The sequence below is a fragment of the Nymphalis io genome, chromosome 24 (genome assembly GCF_905147045.1).
Source record: "Nymphalis io chromosome 24, ilAglIoxx1.1, whole genome shotgun sequence".
Classification (NCBI taxonomy): Eukaryota; Metazoa; Arthropoda; class Insecta; order Lepidoptera; family Nymphalidae; genus Nymphalis; species Nymphalis io.
Genome location: NC_065911.1, coordinates 9000465 through 9018236, shown reverse-complemented (window position 1 = coordinate 9018236; position 17772 = coordinate 9000465). Strand labels below are relative to the sequence as shown.

General features: G+C 34.6%; 1 protein-coding gene across 2 annotated transcripts in view; it reads left to right on the top strand.

Moving 5' to 3' along the window:
• Positions 1-17772, top strand: part of LOC126777906 (guanine nucleotide-binding protein G(I)/G(S)/G(T) subunit beta-1) — a 28609-nt gene that overhangs the window by 7017 nt on the left and 3820 nt on the right. For both annotated transcript variants that reach the window (XM_050501206.1, XM_050501207.1), the window contains exons 2-7: positions 10464-10579; positions 12215-12360; positions 13998-14168; positions 14448-14570; positions 14762-14963; positions 17162-17378. In XM_050501206.1, coding sequence (XP_050357163.1) covers positions 10523-10579; positions 12215-12360; positions 13998-14168; positions 14448-14570; positions 14762-14963; positions 17162-17378 — 916 coding nt within the window. In that variant the 5' untranslated portion in view covers positions 10464-10522. The remainder of the gene's footprint in view (positions 1-10463; positions 10580-12214; positions 12361-13997; positions 14169-14447; positions 14571-14761; positions 14964-17161; positions 17379-17772) is intronic.

Here is a 17772-nt window from a genome sequence, read left to right as displayed (position 1 = left end):
TACGACTTTGTTACCAACACATATTTCTTACCAATAATTTCCACCTACGTAGCATTTGGATATCGAGTAAATGCGTTGTAATGACGCTTAGCTCTTTGTGCATTCGTAATAAAGTCTATATTCCTATGAGTTATTTATTCTGTATATAAGACGCACATACTTTTCTAGCTCTAGACTCCATGCATAATCCATCGATCTTCGGCACGTTTGTATATATCAGCGCGTTGTACAGTTGGTACAGTTTGGGATGTTACTAAATATTATTTTTCCATTGTGCATTGCTCGTTCTAGATTAGAATAGTTGTTAATTAAAATGATATTATAAGCATATATTGGTATATTAAAATTCAGGTCAATGTTTCTATTTTTATGCTCTTCTTGTTATATGAATATTACCAAACCGATAATTTCAGTGAAACGTAAAGTGCCAAAAGTGCAGACCCAGTCTAATTGTGGTTTCTGTTAGATACAAACTTAATACACTTCGTATTGTATACACCCACATATGAGTGTGATTATATGAGAATACTAAGAAACATGGCGCTTTTTAGAAATATTGTTAGCGGTTGTCCGGTAGCTTCAAGTTGAAATAACTAACGGCCTTGATTTTATAAACGTTTACGGGTGATTAGTTAAACAATACCTCCTTGTCTTCGTCTTTCGAATGTCAAATCAATGATGACAGTAAGAGCGAAATCTGTGTTTAACTAAACAGCCGCTAAGCAAAGTTTTAAGTAAATGATTGGTAAAATGAGTTCAGAAATTTTGGAAGAAATACTGAAATAAATTCAAATACATTTTGTATTAACATCAGCAATTTCGTGAAGTTTTTTTTTTAATATCCACTAGAAAGTTGTCTTATTTTTCTCAGATTACGTTTATATAATAAATTATTTCTAATAATCTAATAATATACAATGTACCGGGAAAATACAATTATAATTGATAGCTGTTTTCAAAATTGTATCTATCATGATGCGAAAGTTTCATGTCAATTGGATTAGGAATAAAACAATGGTGTTTTTATAATTTTGCAATGATTTCACGGTCGTTAATTTATCTTAAAATACTATGTTATCACATCTACAATTCATTTAGATTTTCATTTTACTGGTGGTAGAGCTTTGTGCAAGCTCGTCTGGGTAGGTACCACCCACTCATCAGATATTCTACCGCAAAACAGCAGTACTTGTTATTGTTGTGTTCCGGTTTGAAGGGTGAGTGAGCCAGTGTAATTACAGGCACAAGGGACATAAACTCTTAATTCCCAAGGTTGGTGGCGCATTGGCTATATAACCGATGGTTGACATTACTTACAATGCCAATGTCTAAGAGCGTTTGGTGACCACTTACCATCAGGTGGCCCATATGCTCGTCCGCCTTCCTATTCTATAAAAAAAAAAAAATTTAACCTTTTAAAGCATTCCGCTGCAGAATGCTTTCCCAATATAGTAAAAGTGAGATATTTTAAGATTTATTTCGTAACACTCCAAAATCGAGCAATTTTGTTTATGAAAACGAAGTGTGAGGCGCGTTTAAAATCGTATAATAGATACCGTTGCTGAGTGATTTTACGCTTGTTACTTGCTTTCAACGTATCATTTGGTTTAGGTTTTTAGTTATCTATGCTAACTACAATTATTTATAAAATGTTTCCAATATAAAAGAATAACCGACTTAAATATTAACAACACTCAGCTCAAACTAATGGGGTACCATGGAAATTTGCATACGGGTTCCTTTTAAATGGTATGTTAGCGCTAAGGAAAGATTTTTTTAAATTTTATCTCCGAAGTGGTAAGGAGATGAAACTTAGTATGAAAAACCTTGATTTTTGAAGAGGAATTTTGGAAATTGGCAATTCTGAATTATGACGCGAACGAAGCCAGCGGGTAAAGCGTTAATCGGAAATAAAAGCACAATTGAATTTAGGTGCTACTTGATTCTCATTTTGGAGCATCGAGGAGGCGATTAGATGTATATTTACATTTTGAACGTTGCGAGAGGATGCTTTGTTTCATAAATTGAAACTCGTCGTAGTTGTTGACACTTTGACAGTTCGTCGTCGGTTTCTGTTTGGTAGTTAATTACCGGAGCGGTATTTTGAACGTACACTATATTATTCACTATTTTCAGCCTGCGTGGCGCTCTGAACTATACTTCTCTTCCTCTTGTGTATCCCTGACAACGTGTATGCAAAATTTTGTGATGATGAGTTGAGTAATTAAGACGTGAAAGTAAATAAAAAACTCAGTTTCGCATAAATAATAATAGTTACGAATGTGGAGGTTATCAATTGAACTGGATATTTGTTTGTGCACAGATCACGCGTATACCTAAATCAATTTAAATGAAATCAATCCTGACAATTTTTTACATGCCATTGGAAAGATTTTGAAAAAACGCAACTGGAACTGGAACCTAAACTGACCACTGGTGGTAAAGCTTTGTGCAAGCTCGTCTGGGAATGTACCATCCACTCGTCAGATATTCTACCGCAAAACAGCAGTACTTGGTATTGTTGTGTTCCGGTTTGAAGGGTGAGTGAGCCAGTGTAATTACAGGCACAAGGGACATAACATCTTAGTTCCCAAGGTTGGTGACGCATTGGCTATGTAAGATATGGTTGACATTTCTTACAATACCAATGTTTAAGGGCGTTGGTGACCCCTTACCATCAGGTGGCCCATATGCTCGTCCGCCTTCGTATTCTATAAAAAAAGACGTATTATTCATTTTGCTGCAAACGACCTTTAATCCTTTCATTTCATTGGACACATTGAGATACATCACTGAAAATATCACAAGTTGTCGATGATTACAACTAACGACCAATTTTTTTTTAGTTTAGTTGCTTGTCAAATATTATTATTTATAGCCTTTTTTCATGGATGTTGAAGTGACCATAACTAGACTAATCTGACCGTAATCGATACTATAATAAGTTACCCGACTTCCACTGCGTCTTGCGTAAATTCTCCCAAAAATACTTTAGATGCAACATCGAAGGCAGTCAGTTTTATTTAACTTGGTCGTAGAGCTTTGTGCAAACCCGTTTGGATAGTTAACACCCATTAATCACATGTTCTAACGCCCTACAACAATATCTACTATTGTTGTATTCCGGTTTCAAGGATGAGTAAACTAGTGTATCTACAAGCACGATGGGCTTAATATCTTAGTTCGCGAGTTTGGTGGCGCATTGGCTTACATATGTCATGGCTAATATTTCTTAGTTCCAGTGTCTATGGGTGATAGTGACCACTTTCCATCAGGTTGCCCATCTACCAGTCTGCCTACCAATTTTAAATAAAATATAAACGTGTGCTGTGCACTTACCTGCCTGCTATTGGTTGTTGATAAAATTGCTATTTTACGATTTCGTTGACAATAGTGACTACAAGTGTCCACAAGTTATGTCTCTTATGCCTTTTATAACACTGGCTCACACCCGAGACAAGAACACGACAAAGTCCTGGACACTATTAAAATAACACATAAACCTTAAGCCCTGCATATAAATAAATTTACATACCGTAAAAGGCGTAAGAGGAAAAATACAACAAAGACGATTTAAGTACATATTTATATGTATATTAAATACATAAATATGCACAGATGTATGAAATAATTATAGCCTGTTTTTATATCCTCATTATGTTTCACTGAAATTGTCTTTCATCTTATAAGTGAAAATATATGAAGCGACGTATCGGTCTGTAATTATAATCTTGTATTAAGGAATGTTAAAATTATTTCCTTATTACTTTTTTTTTTTAATTTATACATATACCGCAGGATAATTGTCGAACCTACCAATTACAATCGTCGTCGAATTGATCATCATTGCGATTGCTGATGTTATTGTGTAATTTGTTTACAAATTTATACGTCTTGTGATCGCAAGTGTCGTTCTCCGTTTATGGAAACGTTTCAAATTCATTGTACCAAAAATCCCTTACTTTATTTGATTATGTGCTTACTCAAGTTCAACGCTACTTCTGTATTAAATTTCATAAGGATAAGTTCAGCGGTTTACTCTTGATGAGATAACGACAGGCTCTGTCGGTGTTAGGGCTTTGTGAAAGCCCGTCTGGCTAGGTACCATCCGCTCATGACATATTCTACTGCCAAACAGCAAGTATTATTGTGTTGGTTGGTGGCGCATTGATGATGGATGGAATGGATAATATTTTTTACAGCGTTTATTATCGGGCGTGACCTCTTGCCAACGGCTGGCGAATTTACCCGGCCGTGTAACAATTAAAAAAAATGAAATACAAATTTGACTATCTCTTTTCTTTCCTGCCATAAAAAAGATAAATAATTGTACTTTGATCCAAGTATACAATACAACTGGAGGTTTGGTTTCATTTGAAGTGAAACCCAAATTAATTTAAGCACAGCGTTTTTATGTAACGTTTCTAACTAATAATGCATGTGCTTTAATATAATTATAATTCGTTTATAAAGACTGTGCTGATAATAATTTTGATTATATTTAAATACGTAATATTCAAATTTCATTTCTATTATTTTGAAATTCTCAGTATAGATGACTTTTTTTATTATAATATGAACAATTTTTATGACAGTGTCAAAATCTTTATTTAATGTAGAGCATTACGAGCAGAGAAGCATTACGTGGTATTACGCTTGCTTATTGGTTGTAAATAATCTACCGAACCGGCGAACCGAGATGAACCGGTGAACTAACAAATGTCATATTAGCGCTAAAATACTAACGTATAACACATTTATTATACATAGATACATAGTATGTACTATATTTTACGTGCTTAGGTAAGAAAGATTATGATTTATGTAAACAAATTGATCAGATCCATAAGTGAATGATCTGATTTTGATATTTAAGGATTTACTTTTTTTATTTTAAATAGTTAGGCGAACTGGCAAAAGGGCCATCTGATGGCCTCAACTGGAACTCAAAACTTAGTTGTTCTGTTTGGCGGTAGAATAAGCGATGAGTGGATGGTACCTAGCCAGATGAGCTTACACAAAGCTACCACCAACTAAATGAATAAAGTAGAATACTTTTGTATCAAGAAAAATACATATTAAAAAAAGTGCCTACAGTCTTATATAAGTAATAATAATAATAACCCCTTCATTGTCCGTTTGTTTATAATTACGGCGAGTCACGTCATGCAGAAATATAATTACGAACTGCTAAGTAAAGTTGCTACATGTTTTTTATCCCTTGCTTAGGATTATTTGATTACGTCACAAATCATAGTACGAAGGATAATTGCTATAATTTGATTCGGCATTTTTTATGAATTTTTATATGAACAAAAAACATTTAAAAAGCACACTGATGTGTCAGAATACTTCAAATTATAAAGATTTATATTCTACAAGGCAATTTTCTATGTTTTTTCGATTTTTTGAATAGTATTTTTTCTGTCTAATGATCAAGAGTAGACTTGACACTTATACTTATAGGAAGGGGATTTGAAATAACCGGCGACAGTTCAGGCGCGAGTAACAGCTTTAGGTGGAGGTCTTATTAAGTATCAAGGTGTGGTCTGTTACTGGAAGTTGCTTGAACACATTTACCATTCGGGGATGATGCAAATAGTGCAAATTCTGGAGTTCGAAACACAAGATTTGCATCCTTCCGACCTCTGGAGAAACAATGTTTCTTCTCGAAAATTATGTAGACATGTTTCGATTCAGATGTGAGAAAGATATTCTGAATCCAATACACATTAAATGATCGAATATATACATAATAAAGAATGATATATTTGATTTGTTCGTTGTCATCGTGTTATCGAATTTGTAATGAGACTAATTGTCCTAGTAAATACGGAATTTAAAGACTGTATTTCCAACAATATAAAGTATAAACCACTTAAAGGCTGGGCAAAGGCCTCTTCTGTTGAGGAAAAGGTTATTCCATCATGTTTCTCCAATGTGGGTGGGTGAATCTTCAGAAATATATTTATCTGTATTTAGATCACTATCATGTTTGTGATTCGAATAGTTAAAAAAATAAATAATCTTTTTGTGCTGAATTAAACAGAATATGTGAGTGTTAATTCAAGAGTTTGAATCGTTTATCGAATTAGCTTCGATTCGATCTGAATCATTCGATAAATGGCCGGTGACAAACTGATTAAATGATCATAAGATTAGACAAAGTGTGTTATATTTTGACGAAAGTGTTACTGAAAATAGATTACATTCAATTTTTATACTACTTGTGTTGACTAGTAAATAGTTAGTGTCGTAACCGGAGGAAATATTAAATAAACTTGATACCACTCGAAATTTTGTAAGGTATTACAGTTTTATTCATAATTGAAAAACGTTAATACTCAAACGCCAGAAAAACATAGTTTTGTAATTTGATTTTATTATCAAAATTAATATTATATTTAGAAATAAATGGTATTTAATTATAATATATATAATGATCGATATCGTTTATGTAACTAAAATTGTTGTGTTTTCTACGATAACTTAATGTTTAGTTTGGTATTGAGATAAAGTCGACGAGAAATCATTAGTGATCGTTATATATTTAATGTGTATACGATAATTGGTTTATAATACGTGCAATGTAAATTGATTGGCTGAAAGTTGTGTCAAACGTTTGCGCACGTAAAAGGCTTAAAAGATGCCTGTAACTAATATTATAACAGTGCGATTAAGGTATTCGTATATCTGGTCTGAGTTGACATGTGAATTAGCCGCTTTTCGCCCTAAAATTTTATCTGCGCAGCGACCCGTGACTGATTTCTGTCCGGTCAACTTAGATGGCGCGTATTTTGTATTCGGTTATGTTATCATTTTTAATTCTTAGATATATAGTTACAGAGATATTATTAAGACCTGCTCAATTTTTATAGTTAATTGTATATTTAAATTTTATTATGTGAAATGAAATAATGTCTAACGTTTTTAGACCTAGTGTAGCATTACGTATTAATAAATCTTTTGAATACTTGTACTAATCAGAAGTGTTTATAAAAGCTTTCTGGAACTAAAGCATAATTTTAATTTATTCAGGTTACATAAGGCTAGAACTGTAATTTGTCCTATTCAAATAGAACAAATTAGTTTTACTTTCATAAGTTATTCAATATGACCATCAAATTTTAAACCAGACATATAATTACCACTAAGTTTGTATAAACAAAAAGCACATAGCAACGCGACCACACGGACGAGTAAGCCCGTCTAAATCATCTGAGCAGGTCAATGATAGCATAAGCTGCACTTTTAGGTTTGCGCGAGTTACCGCATACGAGCTTACCTGCGCAAACTGGTTTGTACAGGTTTGCGCGCAGGCGCGACGGAGCATTAAATCCTATGGTTAGCGGCGTATTGACAATTGACATTTTAAGCTGTGGTTTGTACTTATACCAGTACCCAGTGTTCAGTCGAGGACGACTTACAGGTAGGCTGATAATATACCCGCTTGTCTTTAAATAAATTTTAATATAAATTATAAAAAAATTAAACCCTTCCATATTTTCTATATTTTTAATTTTGTAATGTTTTATATTTAGTTTATTTTTAATATCATAGGTCTATAAAAGGTTTATAGTGCTTGAAAATGTAGAGGCAATTTGTCCCTTCTAGAATATATTATTAATATATAACTCGATTATTCTATTTCTACAGAGCGATTCTCACCTGCCTTAAACAACCCTTTATAGCGTAACCGGTAACATAGGATACGTTGAATAACATTAAAAAATACATGACTATACTATTCATAATGGATTTAGTGTCAGTTATTCTTTGTCCTTTTCACTCTTAGCAGCTAGAATTGTATGTCCGAAAGTAACAAACAAAAGGCTCAACTAAACAGTTGTTATACAGCGTTTATAAATAGTACGTCAGATTCAGAACTAAAACAATGGGCCGGTGTTAATAGAAACTTCACGATCGTAATTTATTTAAAGCTATTTCGTCATACTTTTATTATAAAGGAGTAAGTTGTTTTGTTTGTTATTTTTTTATGCATACATGAAAAAATAATTAATTGACATGGAAGTTTGAAATTTAATACTTTATACGTAAAAGATGGCCCTTCTGAGGATTAAGGGCAAAACTTTACAGATCACAAAACCATCATGCAAAAGGAGTAAAGAAAAACGCTATTGATAAAGGAAAAAAATTATATAGTAGGATTTAAACATCAATCTCATTGTGATAATAACAAAGTATTAGGTAAATAATTTCAAGCCTTATAATTTATTTTTGTACTACTGAATAGTAAGCCTTCCCCTACGCCCTTAGGTACTAATGAAAGAAATATATACCACTTCTTATACTGTCACTGTGACGCGATCCACCGTTGAAACCAAGACGTGTCCCCTTAATATTAAATGAATAATTACGACCCTTAGATATCACGTCTATTGACGATCGCGTGTTTTATATCATTATATCTATTTTTATAGTATCTAAAAGTATGAAAACATAAATAGAAATTAAATTAATGCTTTTATTGAAGAATGTATTCAAGGATTTTGTTTCACGCCCATCTGTACAATAACACTCAAAACTAAACATATCAACTCATTTAAACAAATAACATAGATTCTTGATAGATGCTGGATAGTGCCCGGGCAATGTAAATAGTTTTAACTTTGGATAACAATAAACTAAGATTATATGATCTTCATTTAGAGCTTGTTTAGTTAAGTAACATCTTCTAAATAACAATATTTTTTTCGTTCGTGCGAAATGGGCAAATCTAATGTTGAAATGCAAACAACACAAGACTATATATATATATGTGGTTTTAAGTATATAAGTCATAACAAAAGAATATGTTACAATGTTCTCTCGAAAATGTTATTTACGACAAGGATTAGTGTTGATAAAATATTTAGTTAATAATCAATTATTTAAATTATTAAAAGTGATCACTGCGTAATTTATTATATGGAACTGGTTTCAAGCGTTGTAACCTCTGATCCATGCATACAGCTGAAGACAAATAAATTTGTATAAAAACGCAAACAACTGCGCACAGTATAGTATTGCCATAGAGATGTAACCCTTTTGAATCACTCGTCTCTCTCAAACGTTGTACATAGTAACGTTGTTTTCAAATCGAAACTCGAATAGAAGCAAATATTCATCATGCAAGATTAATTAGAAAAAATATATGTAAAAAGTTTCACATCAAAATATCGTATAATCAGCGAGCCATTTGCTAAAAGTAAAACGTAATTGTTTGGCGCATATTTGAATACATCATTGTGCTGTATACGGTGATCGGTTATGGTATCAAGTGTGAAGTCATATGGCTATTGTGTGCATTTATAAAGTGAAACTGGGTATGTTTTACAGTCGGATATACATCCTGGTCAAACTTTTCCCGATAAACTTTCTATATTATATGACATTTTTTCGTAATGGATTTTATTCACGGTACAAGTTTTTGTCGCATATATAATATATATATATATATATATATATATATATATATATATATATATATATATATATATATATATATATTATATGATTTCAATTTATGTTATTTTGATATGAATGCATGTTTTTATCACTGCATCATGATATAAAATGACATACATAGATTAAGTTAATTTTATTTCTGTAAGCGTGCCATAAGACATACGACATGTTTGTAGTGTATCTTAGTACAACAATGCAATTGTCATTTTTCAGATGCTTACAGAAATTAAAGACAATTTTATTAGTCGATTTTATTAGTCAAAAGTCAGATGTTGCCACTCAGAAGGACTTGAGATCCTATTGCCATTTAATATTGCTTATGCAAAAAAGGCTTGCTAAAGAATTCCGACTGTTCATTATGATACGTCCATCCTGAAGTCTTAAATTTCCAAATATCAACGCGAAAAATCACGTATATTACTTCAGAATTCTTATTATGTATAAATATAAACTTGTAATAATTTTTATGTAAATATTGTGAAAATAAAACATAATAAAACTCCTCCATGAGCAAAATATATATTTGACGAAGTCACCATTAAAACGCTTCAATCAAGCGAAGGGAAAGCGTTTATTACGCGGAATCTGTAAAGGTACGACCTGGTCGACCAAGTGAAGGTTTATCGCTATAGATCTAGATTTTTTTTTCTAACGTGTCTGCCTGTTTCTCTGCGTATAAACTCTACATGATTTCCTGAAAATGAAATAGTTGTTTTAAAAATGTCAGTATTGTAAGATTTATTTATTTATTTAAATTATCGAATATTAACTCGTTTGTTAAAGATTATTTCACCTGTTTTTTTAGATTTTAATTTGATTACTTATCTATATAGAAATGGGCAAATACAACACTTCAGTACATTTTCAAAGTGATTATGGAATTTCGACCACTGAGTACATTTACTTGGTGGTCGGGTTTTCTGCAAGGCGTTAATTTATTTTTGAAAATTTCGTATTAATTTATCAATAACCTTTTTTTTATCTTTCTATTGCAGCTTGGTGCCGAGTGCGTGCAAGAGTCTAACGTAAGCAAGGAAAAGTTTCTTCGCCAAAAATGAACGAGTTAGACAGCCTGCGCCAGGAGGCGGAAACTCTTAAGAATGCTATCCGGGTATGTATACATAAAACGAAATAAATATATTGTTTATATTCCAGATCCTTTAACATCGATACTTTGTATTCATGTTGGATTTCCATTGAAAGACTCGAGGTACAAACGACATAACATCTTCGGTTCGTCGATGGTGGCTCATTAACGGTGTAAGGCGTTGTTTATACTTGTTGAATACTTACGATTAGGTGGCAAAGCAGCAAGACTGCCTTTCATTATAAAACAAGGTGCCTATATAAATATATTCCTTGTCCGGGATGTAAGGTAGGCAATTCCGTATCCGGCGTTTCCGTACTTCATCATAGTATAGTAGTCGGTTACCTTAACTGCTAAAAATACCAAATGCCATCAGTAATTATATCGGTTATTAATTTAACGACCTCGTGTGTCCCTAACGCAGTCTATGTGTGGGTGTCTATACTGGGCTGTGTCTATTCCAAGTGTTATTCATTCTATTACTTGGTATTATTTTGATGTGAATTTATCGAGTTTTTCCGTCAAGAATTTCTCAGTAACAGTCCGGAGTCGTTAACGCTTACGCCCTCGTTCCTCGGAAAGCACGTAAACTCGTTGACCCCGCCTGAACTCCAATCGGATCAGATTATTAGAGTAAGGGAACTGTGCCACTGTGATTAAGCACATATTTTTGCACTATATTTTGTCTCACGTAGTATGCTAGTCTCCTCCGAGTATGGCCGCTGTAGCCGGAACCTGTTTGATGAGCCCTCTTATTTTCATATTCCAAATATATGGGTCTAAAATAGAAGACCAAGTTTTTATTACTATATTATGGTATAGCAGAAGAGCAAGTGGACCACTAAGCTCTACACTCCCTAACCCCTCCTCGACTGTAAAAAATATAACTAAGCTAAACACTGGTTCTTACATGTTAATACGCTTCTTGTGTGTACAAGTGCCAACTACTCGATTTTAATCATCATCAAACCAGAACACAGCAATTGTTCTTTGGTAAAACAACTCGTAGTAGTACGACAGTAATGATGTAACAAATTTATTTATTATATCTATATAAATATTATTAAAAAATGGATTCATCGATATAGATAGAAACTTAAAGAAATTCTGAAGAAGTGATTATTAAGTTAGAATACTCTAGAATAGAGTGACTAACTTAGAATTAGAGGTTTACAATTATATACTCAGGTGGTGCATTAAAAAGTGCAATACATAAAAAAATATATTGATCCAATCCAATCATACGCTCTACGTGTGTGTATGTAAGTACAATAATCGCAAGGTCGATTAAATCCGGCGGTCACGGACGCTCTGCTCTTTTCTCGGGAAACGTTTTAATCTTAGTGAGTTTTCGCGTGAAACGGTGCGTGAATCGGTTCGCTGCGATAGGATGTAGTAAAATATTTTCCTAGTTTTTGTTTAGCGGCTGCTCACTAATCGGTCCGTGTTTCCAAAAAATGATCGTCCTTATAGCGTTAAGGTGAAAACTTCGCATTCGAGTCGGTTTAAATTGCCGACGAAATTGAAGCTACACTGAAAAGCTTTGTCAATAATTTATATCGAATTACGTCATCTTGTGAATAAAACTCAATAGCTTAATAAATAATAATATTTCCTCTAGATATTTGTTAAGTTTAAACCGAGTTTCGCTTCATACAGGATGCCCGTAAAGCGGCATGCGACACGTCGCTCGCGCAGGCGACGGCCAACCTGGAGCCGATCGGGCGCATCCAGATGCGCACGCGCCGCACGCTGCGCGGACACCTCGCCAAGATCTACGCGATGCACTGGGGCAGCGACTCCAGGTAACACAGATATAGATATTGATGCGTTTATCCTTATGTCAAAATTTATAGTATGTATTCTCTATAACCGCTATAAGAACTATGGCGCAGTGGTTAGAAAGCGTAAATCTTTAGCGATGCTCGCGGGTTCAAACACAGGCAAGCACCATTGAATTTTACTGGTGGTAGGGCTTTGTGCAAGCTCGTCTGGGTAGGTACCAATCACTCATCAGATATTCTACCGCAACACAGCAGTACTCGGTATTGTTGTGTTCCGGTTTGAAGGGTGAGTGAGCCAGTGTAATTACAGGCACAAGGGACTTCTTAGGGAACATCTTAGTTCCCAAGGTTCGTGGCGTATTGGCGATGTTAGTAATACCTTATGTTAGTAGAATAAACTCTAAACCTTTTCTTCAATGGGGCATTTGAAGGCTGTTACTTATATATTTACTTTTTTATAGTAATCGACGGGTAGCAGCGCTTCTTTGCGATTGTAACGATAACGAATGCGGGATTGTAACAATAACAATGATATCCGCTGAAATCATTTCACGTGTAAATAGGTCATCGTTATTTATTTTGTATTTATTAATAGTCTTGTATATAAAAAACAAAATTGAAATACAAGGACACAATGGGTGGGATAAATATTATCTATATTTTGATACGTTAATTCACGCTTAGGTTTCGAAATTGTAATGTGAAAATAACTAGTTTGCTTAATATATATATATATATATATATATATATATATATATATATATATATATATATATATATATATATATATATATATATATATATATGACTTCTTAAGAAGTAAATGTCCCACTGTTGGGTGTTTTAAGGAGAGTGTTTATAGCTTATTTTCTTATTTTATAGAAGAGGAAACGGACGAGCATATGGGCCACCTGATGGTAAGTGGTCACCAACGCTCATAGACATTGGCATTGTGAGAAATGTTAACCATCGCTTACATCACCTATGCGCCACCAACCTTGGGAACTAAGATATTGTGTCCTTTGTGTCTGTAATAACACTGGCTCACTCACCTTTCAAATCGGAACACAACAATACCGACTACTGCTGTGTTGCGGTAGAATATCTGATGAATGGGTGGTACCTACCCAGACGAGCTTGCACAAAGCTCTGCCACCAGTATATTTATACTTACCACCACACCGCTCCAATATGTGTTGTGCGGTGAATATACATATATTGACAAGTGTCAGAATTTCAACACAAAGCTCAACTCAAAACATCAATATTGTATACATTACTAACTGTCGAGGAAACGTTTGGCAGAACGGATTTTCTTTTTTATAAAAGGATCCACTTCACAATCAAATCTATGAAGTATATTTTAATAGTTAAAAAAAAGAAGAAAATGGAGTTTTCCGCCATATTTGTATATAAATACATATTAGTTTCACACTTACATTAATATATATTACTGCTTATAAACTGAACATATCAATTATACGTATATTATAATTATTGTAATCTTAAACTATACATGAACATAGGGATTTACGGGAGTCAACCACAAAAATCGTTGATATTTTTACTTTTCGGAGTCAAAAACAATTGAAAAATCAAAATACGCTACTAACGGCGACGATAAAACAATGAACTAACATGAATGCACGCACCCCCAGGAACCTGGTGTCGGCCAGCCAGGACGGCAAGCTGATCGTGTGGGACAGCCACACCACCAACAAGGTGCACGCCATCCCGCTGCGCTCGTCGTGGGTCATGACGTGCGCCTACGCGCCGTCCGGCTCCTACGTGGCGTGCGGCGGGCTCGACAACATCTGCTCCATCTACAGGTGACGAGAGCTTCCTTACGTCACATTCAATAATATGTTTCCAATTCGTGTATTTATTCATTAGTATGATATTGTTTTGAATTTAATTACATTTTTTATGAGTATTTCAATGTTCTCGTGGAAGTATTCTCTTGCTGTAATTCAATAAGTAATGAATGGAAATGGAGGTGCTAATATTAGCGACTTAGTTTATTAATAATAATTGAAATTAATTTCAAGATTAAGTTTGCATTACGTGTTGATCTCATCAAATCTCTAGTTACTACCCTGTCTGTTCAGCCTCAAGACACGTGAGGGTAACGTGCGCGTGTCTCGCGAGCTGCCGGGACACTCCGGCTATCTGTCCTGCTGCCGCTTCCTCGACGACAACCAGATCCTCACCAGCTCCGGTGACATGACTTGGTGAGTTTTCCGTTAGACGAGTGAGTCTCGATGCTTAACAATGCCATAGTTTCTGTAGTAATGTAACGGTCTTCATTATGTATTTCGATATGATGACCGAAGACGATTTATATCTGAATCATATTGAAAAACCACTCTCGATCAAAACTTTGTGGCGCAATGAATAACCGTGGGCGTGTCCGGTCCCCCAGCGCCCTCTGGGACATCGAGACGGGCCAGCAGTGCGGGCAGTTCACGGGCCACACGGGCGACGTGATGTCGCTGTCGCTGGCGCCCGACCAGCGCACCTTCGTGTCGGGTGCCTGCGACGCCTCCGCCAAACTGTGGGACATCCGCGACTGCCAGTGCAAGCAGACCTTCCCGGGACACGAGAGCGACATCAACGCCGTCACGGTCAGTCACTACTACTCATCCTACCCAATAATACGAAATCACTTCAGATTCGAAACTAACATGAATATTCAGATAATTAATAATAATAATATCCCGGGACATTTTTCACACACGGCCATCTGATCCCAAATTAAGCTTGTACAAAGCTTGTGCTATGGAAACCAGACAACTGATATACTACTTTTCTTTTGTAAATACATGCTTATATAGATAATTACACCCAGACTCAGGACAAACAGACGTGTTCATGCACACAAATGTCTGTCTTGGGTGGGAATCGAACACACAACCTTTGGCGTGAAAGGCAAGTGTCTACCAACCACGCCAACCGGCTCAATAATTCGACGTAATATGACTAGATTTATTATCATAATATAACAACGAATATTATTTGTTAACAATGAACAAACTAACAATACAATTTAGTTTTTATAAATAAAATTTTTAAAAAAAAACCATTTATTTCACGTAACCGTTAATAAACCGTTAATTAACCATTTATTCCGATAATATTTACGGTAATAAAATAATTATTTATTAAGTGCATGTTTATTTTTTTATGATCTTTAATTTGTATCAATTTGGACTTATTTTTTTTTTTTAATCTTTCTACTCATGTTGCTATAATTATGTGTTAATGTATTTTTAAAACAAATATTGTAATTGTTGTGGCTACTTTAAAAAGCTTCACATGTTAGCTATTTTCACTAAATTGTTTTACATTTGTCATTAAAACATGTAGTAGCTACTAGTGGTCCTTAAAATAAATAAAATAAAATAAAAAAATAAAATATTAAAATTAACAATAATAACACAAATAATATTATATAAAATTTTATTACGATACACTAGATACTTAAACAATTATCGAACACGACTTGCTTTACGTATTGTGTGATGATACCTTAACGCGAGTGTCAACAGTAACTACGAGGTCAATTGGATGAACAATATGAACGTACGGAATAGGAAGAAAAGCAAACCCTAATTATATTAACAAAAGTCTTTTTTTTTTTTTCTCGCTGGAAAAACACATTTATGTGTTTCCCCCACATGAGGTGGGGGGGTATGTGGGACTCGCCCGCGCTGAAGGCGCCGGAATACCCACTAAAAAACCAGCGGTACCCACTCCGTCTTGTCGGGGGACGTCACGGGATCGCTTGCGCATACCACCGTGTTATTACCAAAAGTCTAGCTTGTGTATGTGAAAACAGTTCGGCAATATTTTGAATATTTTCTTGCTATTCGGATCTGACATGGGCGAGGCAGAATAAACATGGACGATTTGTCTTTATAGATTTTTGAATTGACCTAACTACAACATTGATTACAAATAATTTACATTTGTTGCTAAAATCTGATTAAACCAATGAATCGGAATTATGGCGATCATTTCGGACCATTGCCAAAATCGAAACTGAAAGTAATTTCATCAATTTTTTTTTCTTTTTAATTATTTTGATGAAGACGGAACGATTGTTATAATTTCAGAGCTTTGATTTAGTTCAGCAGCTGTTTAGTTCCGATTTTTCAGCTAGTTATAGTCACGGTTTATAGTAGAAAGATCATATATAGTCTTTTCCAACCAAAAAAGTGATGAAGACAAATATTACAGATTTTCTAAAGACAGCATTGAATTGAAGCGATATCATTGGTCGAAATTTTGAATAATTATTTATTAGCCAATGTTAAATACTGAGAAATGCATTTTCTTAATTCGTATATAAGATTAGTGTTAAAACATCAATTATAGGCTAACTTAATGTAATTACAAGCACAAGGGACATAAAATCTTAGTTCCCAAGGTTTGTTGCGCATTGGCTATGTATGCGATGGTTGACATTTCTTACAATGCCAATGTCTGAGGGCGTTCGTGACCACTTACCAACAGGTGGCCCATATGCTTGTCCACCTTCCTATTCTATAAAAAATAAAAAAATGTGCAAATAAAAGTTGTTGCCCATAGTTCATGTCAGTTATACTCTAATATAAAAAAAGGTATCTAACTTATATAAAAGTGTTTGTTAACAATCTATATAACTGAATTTTGACATTAACTATAACATATACTAATATTAGTATGATCTAACTAAGTGTAAATCAAAACTTAACAAAAAAAAAGAGTATAGATGATAGCAGACCCCCCCTCCTCCCACACACACACACACACACGGAATAAGTATTGGGTGCGGTTGCAGTTCTTCCCGTCGGGCTTCGCGTTCGCGACGGGCTCGGACGACGCGACGTGCCGCATGTTCGACATCCGCGCCGACCAGGAGCTGGCCATGTACTCGCACGACAACATCATCTGCGGCATCACGTCCGTCGCCTTCTCCAAGTCCGGCCGCCTGCTGCTGGCCGGCTACGACGACTTCAACTGCAACGTGTGGGACTCCATGAAGAGCGAGCGCGCCGGTCTGTACTCCGCTCTACTCACACACTGACACCCTCCCATCTGGCGGGCTGGAGGTGGAAATAGAGAACATGCTTTACTATTGTATTATCTCTTGCGCATTTTGCTCATCTCTGAGATTTACCGCTTTTGGAGTCAAAATTCAGTCAGAAAAAGCTGCGTTATAAGATATTACTATAGTATTGAATGGATTTATTTAACAAATAAACAGTTAAAAACCTACTCGTTAGATATTCCATTACCAAATGACAATAAATAATTGTCCTTATTTAAAGAATATATTACACATAAGAAAGTAAATACATACTATAAAATAAACATATGGGTAATAAAACTCTTTCTATTTATTATAGCAATACAATTTTAGTATTATCTAAGGGTATTTAAATATAACTA